Source organism: Xenopus laevis, chromosome 6L (assembly GCF_017654675.1).
Source record: "Xenopus laevis strain J_2021 chromosome 6L, Xenopus_laevis_v10.1, whole genome shotgun sequence".
Lineage (NCBI taxonomy): Eukaryota > Metazoa > Chordata > Amphibia > Anura > Pipidae > Xenopus > Xenopus laevis.
Window position 1 is genome coordinate 472661 of NC_054381.1, and position 6155 is coordinate 478815.

Genomic DNA, 6155 nt, shown 5'->3' on the forward strand with positions numbered 1-6155 from the left:
ATCTGCTGAGGCTCATTCTCATTCCAGTTAAAGGAACAGATAGAAAGAAAGAGGGAATAGAAAGAAACGTATTGCTGTGAGGCTTCTATTCCAGCAAACGTTGGTATTTAGCAGCAAGAACCTCAAGAGTTAAATAAACCCCCTGTAAATAACAGTTAATAAAAGATACTTCCCCTTTGTTGTTGATTTCATTTGTCCAGTCCCAGCCTGTTAATAAAAGCAATGATTTGGGAAATCCCAGGAATCTCTATGTCATCTCTTTATCTGTGAGACCCAGAGTGTCCCTAGTTCCACGATCCAATCAATCCACTGATCCACGGATTCATTAGAACTAGAAACACTCGCACTGATATTGGATATTTTAGCCACTAAAAATGTATCTTCCCCCCCCCCAGGGAAAACATCAGCAGCAAACTGCCCAAATACCACTGTGAATCCAATGAGGGGGTAGGACTGGAGCTTATTGAATGAAGGGTCATTGTGACCCTCTAAGTTTCCCTTCTGGGCAGGGTGAATAGAAACGTCAAAAATTCTTTCATACAAAAAATAAAGACCAAATGCAACATGATTATGATATTAAAACTTTATTGAAGCCTGAATGCAAAATATGAGCTGCTTCCCAGAACTCCCAGGCCCTTCTGCTTCTCCTTTGGTGGAAGTCCATAGTGTTCTCCTTGGTGGAGCTTCAGGAGATCCTGGATGTGGATCTGGGTGTCTAAGGCTTGTACTTGCACACGTACTGCTTGACTTGCTTGCAGTTACTGTCATTCCACTTGATGAAGCCTGCATGGGCCAGATAAACCAGAGGTCACACACAACATGGAAGCAGCACACAGTGTCGGACTGGGACACCAGGGGCCCACTAAAAAAACCTTAGACCAGGGGCCCACCCTCACTGCTATTATTCTTCCTCTCCTCACTCAACCTCTATTCTCCTAGTCTAGATCATATTCTATAAACTATTATTCCACCTATTAAGCTTCTTTGTTCTCATAGAAATAGGGAATGGCCATGAAATAGGCAACAAGTTTAGCAGCATTAGGGGCCACTGACACCTGGGCCCCCTGGGACTTTTCCTGGTATCCCTGTGGGTCAGTCCGACACTGGCAGCACATGTCCCACTAGGGCATTGGAGAAGCTCTACCCTGAGGCTACAGAATGGAAGCCATACATAGACCTGACATTTAGCCAATCAACATGCCCAGCCTGTAGCTGAATGCTTGAATTACAGTCAACATGGACACTCCTGGGTCACTAGAGAGAAGTTGCCCCATTGTATTTAATGAAGGCCAATGACCCTGTATACATGGGACCTGTTGGCCATTACATTAGACTGGAGGACTGATATGTGGGTCACCAGCTTAAGGAAACAAATAGGGGTAATCGAGGTGGATAAAATAATGTTGGCTGGGATTTGAGAAACCAGTGAACTGTTTTGATTCCCCTATGGACATTGGTTGTGCTGGGAATGTGGGGAATACCCATTGTGGTGGTGTTATTCCCATTCTGTTCTTGACATGTGCCTTTGGGTGGGCTTTGGCAACCATTGCTAACCTTCAGCATTATACCCCACAATAAATCAGCAACAAAGCTGTCTCCGTTGCCTCCTTCTATCATCTTCCATTCCCAGATCCCTGCCTTTTCATTGGCTGAATGTCCAACTTTGTAATACACCATCCAGAACTTCAGGCCATACCAACAATAACCAGCCCCCTGACAATTAAACCTGCCCCTTGCAATGAACAAGGCCGATGAGATTCCTGTAGAAACAGAAGGCAATGGAGAATGGGGTGAGAATCCTGGAAGCACACATCTCATGGACTGCAAGAGATTAGAGCACTGGGGCACTTTGGCAGAAGAAGAAGAGTTAAACCCATTAAATATGGAATCACAAATAAGGTTTCCTAGTGACCAGTGGCATTCTGGGAGAGGAGTGATATTCTGGGAAGTCTAATGCTAAAGGATATTAGGAAGGGCAAAGGTTTTCTGGAAGCAGTGGGTTCATTTGGAGCCAATTTTTGAGATGTGGGGGTATTTTGATGGACATATAACATGGAGAGATATGGGCTCATGTAGGGTGTGAGATGTGGGGGTATTTTTGATGGAGAAGACACACAACATGGAGCGATATGGGCTCAGAGAAGACACACAACATGGAGAGATATGGACTCATGTAGGACGTGAGATGTGGGGGTATTTTGGATGGAGAAGAGATATAACACAGAGAGATATGGGCTCATGTAGGCCGTGAGATGTGGGGGTATTTTGGATGGAGAAGAGATATAACACAGAGAGATATGGGCTCATGTAGGACGTGAGATGTGGGGGTATTTTGGATGGAGAAGAGATATAACACAGAGAGATATGGGCTCATGTAGGGTGTGAGATGTGGGGGTATTTTTGATGGAGAAGACACACAACATGGAGAGATATGGGCTCAGAGAAGACACATAACATGGAGAGATATGGACTCATGTAGGGTGTGAGATGTGGGGGTATTTTGGATGGAGAAGACACATGACATGGACAGATATGGACTCATGTAGGGTGTGAGATGTGGGGATATTTTGGATGGAGAAGACACACAACATGGACAGATATGGACTCATGTAGGGCGTGAGATGTGGGGGTATTTTGGATGGAGAAGACACACAACATGGAGAGATATGGGCTCATGTAGGGTGTGAGATGTGGGGATATTTTGGATGGAGAAGACACACAACATGGACAGATATGGACTCATGTAGGGCGTGAGATGTGGGGGTATTTTGGATGGAGAAGACACACAAAATGGAAAGATATGGGCTCATGTAGGGTGTTAGATGTGGGGGTATTTTGGATGGAGAAGACACACAACATGGAGAGATTTGGGCTCATAGGGTGTAGAATTCTCAGCACTTACATTAAGAGACACATTGGCTGAGAAACATGGCACTTACCCTCCTTGCAGGACAGTTCCCCGCAGTACTCGGCCGAATTGTAGTTGTCCGGCTGCCCGGGGAGCCACGAGCGGTAATTGTACATGGAGCCATCATTCCACTTCCAGCGACGATTCTGGAAAGAAAAGGAAATTGTGTATCTCAGGGTTCATGTGACTCACCCCAATTGTATGTCTGTGCAACCCCTGCCTTTGCTTTGATCTCAGCTTATTTTAGGGATTCTGGGGACTCACCTGCTCAGGGTCATGGAGACCGATCCACACTGGTTGGTTCTTCTGGTAGGCAGAGATATGAGAAGCGATGACGTCTGCCTCTACGGAGTCCAATATGGAGGCCAAGTGAGCCCCATGTCCATATGCCTGGCAGTCATACTGGTGAAGACACAAGAGTTAATGGGCCCTTTCACTGGCATTGAACTCAAGGTGAGATTCCTCCCCAAATGGTTTGGCCCAATTCCGGAACCAAATCAGAACCATCATTAACATAATTAGTCTTTGTCAGATGTTCTTATTGAGGCACTAATATGAGTTCAGTGAACAGGGCTTGTGTTGAACACACCTTATCTCAAAGCCTGACAAAGGCTGCAGCTCAAAAAAGGGCGAGGAAACGGGGAGCACAGGGTGTGGACAAAAAGGATGATGGGGTACACTGGAAGGGCATGGATGGTTTGGGAGATCTAGGGGTAATTCAGTTGAATAATGCTAAATCGTGGCAGGAATAGTATTGGGGTACAGTGGTGTCCCTAATATACTGTATATATTATACTATACTACAGGGTACATTGGAAGTGGCAAATTTGGGGTGCATTTCTTACCTCAGCCTCAGCCCAGCTCAAGGGGTAGCGGAAATACCCATAACAATTTGCCTTGTAATAAAACCATCCGTTGGGGCAAGAAGAGCGGACCTGGGCAGCTACAGAGAGAAAAACTCAGTGAGAAGCCTCTGCCATTACCCAAAGATCTGACTGCTCCCGAGTACCCCCCAATAAGCAGGGATGTCGGGGTCACAGCTAGAGATCAGGTAGAGAGGATCAAACATGTAAGTAAGTCAAGGTCACATGACACAGCAATGGGTATAAACGCAACAGAGAAGCTGAGAGAAAGGAGATTCCATCACCATGAAAGTGGCATATTTACCTTTCCCTGCCAACCTATAGGAGTGGGGTTTAACCACTCAGCCCCACCCCCACTAACTATTACTGCCAGTGCTGTAACTAAATATCACTGGGCCCCACAGCAAATAATTTTATAGGCCCCAAAAATGTCTAGAGATTGACCTGTTTTACCAAGTTTTATTGAATTTGTATATGAATTAGAGCCTCGTGGGGCCCCTATACCTTCTGGGCCCCCCTGCAGCCGCAGGGTCTGCTTCCTCTATAGTTACGCCCCTGATTACTGCACATATAGACACCTCATTAATCATCATCCTCACCTCCATAGGGTCCTATGTGCCCCACCCCCACTTTATATCAGTCAGGAATGTTCCTCACATGGGCCGACTATATGAGTGTGAGTGAGCACTTACCTTCCAGCACATCACTAACGGCCAGAGCACCGAGAAGCAGCAGCAGCGGAAGCCAAGAAGCCATTCTCTCCTGATGGACAGTCAGACAGTCAGACAGACAGACAGACCTCTATGGGACAGAGAGAGTGGGGAGAAGAGAGATACATTCACGGGTGGGATAGAGAGAGTTGGAACAGGAGACAGATCTGTATGGGATGGAGATAGAAGGGAACTGAGAGAGACCTGGATGGGAACAAGAGAGTGGTTTAAGAGATAGAGACAGCCCTGGATGGGATAGAGAGAGTGGGAAGAGTAGGAGACAGTCCTGGATGGGATAGAGAGAGTGGGTAGATGAGGAGACAGTCCTGAATGAGATACAAAGAGTGGGAAGAGGAGGAGACAGCCCTGGATGTAATTGAGAGAGTGGGATGAAGAGGAGACAACCCTGGATGGGATAGAGAGAGTGGGAAGATGAGGAGACAGACCTGAATGAGATACAAAGAGTTGGAAGAGGAGGAGACAGCCCTGGATGAGATAGAGAGAGTGGGAAGATGAGGAGACAGTCCTGGATGAGATAGAGAGAATGGGAAGAAGAGGAGACAGCCCTGAATGAGATACAAAGAGTTGGAAGATGAGGAGACAGCCCTGGATGGGATAGAGAGAATGGTAAGAAGAGAAGACAGTCCTGAATGAGATACAAAGAGTTGGAAGATGAGGAGACAGTCCTGGATGGGATAGAGAGAATAGGAAGAAGAGAAGACAGTCCTGAATGAGATACAAAGAGTTGGAAGAGGAGGAGACAGCCCTGGATGGGATAGAGAGAGCAGGGAAAAGGGACAGACGTATACAGGACAGAGAGTGTAGTAAAGAAGGCGAGACAGACCTGTTCTGGTGTAGAGTTGGGTGCTGTGTGGGGTGTAGGGGTCTCAGTACATATAAAGCCCAGCAGGGGTGGGGGCAGCAAGATGGGCCCCAGGTGTGTCTGTTTGTTCAGATAATAAGGGAGTTCACGTTATGGGGATAATAAAAATTCATAACTGATAAAGGAGCTGAACAGATGGGAAATACCTCCCCCCCACCCATGTCTCCCATTTACTCCCCTCCCCCACCCTGATCTCCTTTCACCCCATTCACTTCTATTATCTACATCTTCTCTCTCTAGTCCCCCCATAATCTCTCCTCTTGCCCCAATCCATTCCTCCCCACTTACCTCTCTCCTTCCTCCCTATCCCCCACTTACCTCTCTCTCTCCTTCCTCCTATCTATCCCCCCACTCACCTTCCCCATCCACTGCTCTCTCCTCTCCCTATCCCCCACTTTCTCTCTCCTTCCTCCCTATCCCCCACTTACCTCTCTCTCTTCTTCCCCCCTATCCCCCACTTACCTCTCTCCTTCCTCCCTATCCCCCCACTTACCTCTCTCTCCTTCCTCCCTATCCCCCCACTTACCTCTCTCCTTCCTCCCTATCCCCCCACTTACCTCTCTCCTTCCTCCCTATCCCCCCACTTACCTCTCTCTTCATTGTGCTCTGCTGGATATCGGATCAGTTCCCTGCCGGAGACTCTATCTACGTATGAGCAATTCCCTATAATGCCCCAGAGTGTTCTTTTCCTTTGTCCCCCTGATATTGAGACTGGTTGGTGGGAGGGTGAGTAGGACATCAGAGCCTGTTGCTGGATCATCATGTTCAGTAATTCTCATTCAGATTACAAG

The 6155-nt window shown here is 47.1% G+C and overlaps 1 protein-coding gene across 2 annotated transcripts; it reads right to left on the bottom strand.

The window, feature by feature from the left end:
• Positions 1-568: 568 nt before the first annotated feature.
• On the bottom strand, positions 569-5358 carry MGC64513.L (hypothetical protein MGC64513 L homeolog). 2 transcript variants are annotated; one of them, XM_041566822.1, is made up of 6 exons: positions 5326-5358; positions 4464-4572; positions 3754-3851; positions 3173-3310; positions 2940-3054; positions 569-783 (listed from the first exon to the last, which is right to left on the bottom strand). In XM_041566822.1, exons 2-6 carry the CDS (start codon positions 4525-4527, stop codon positions 716-718), a joined length of 483 nt encoding a protein of 160 aa, XP_041422756.1. In that variant the 5' UTR covers positions 4528-4572; positions 5326-5358; the 3' UTR covers positions 569-715. The 2 variants fall into 2 exon arrangements, with proteins under 2 accessions (XP_041422756.1, XP_018096795.1); XM_018241306.2 differs by having other exon boundaries at positions 4464-4533; positions 5326-5345.
• Between the last annotated feature and the right edge of the window lie 797 nt (positions 5359-6155).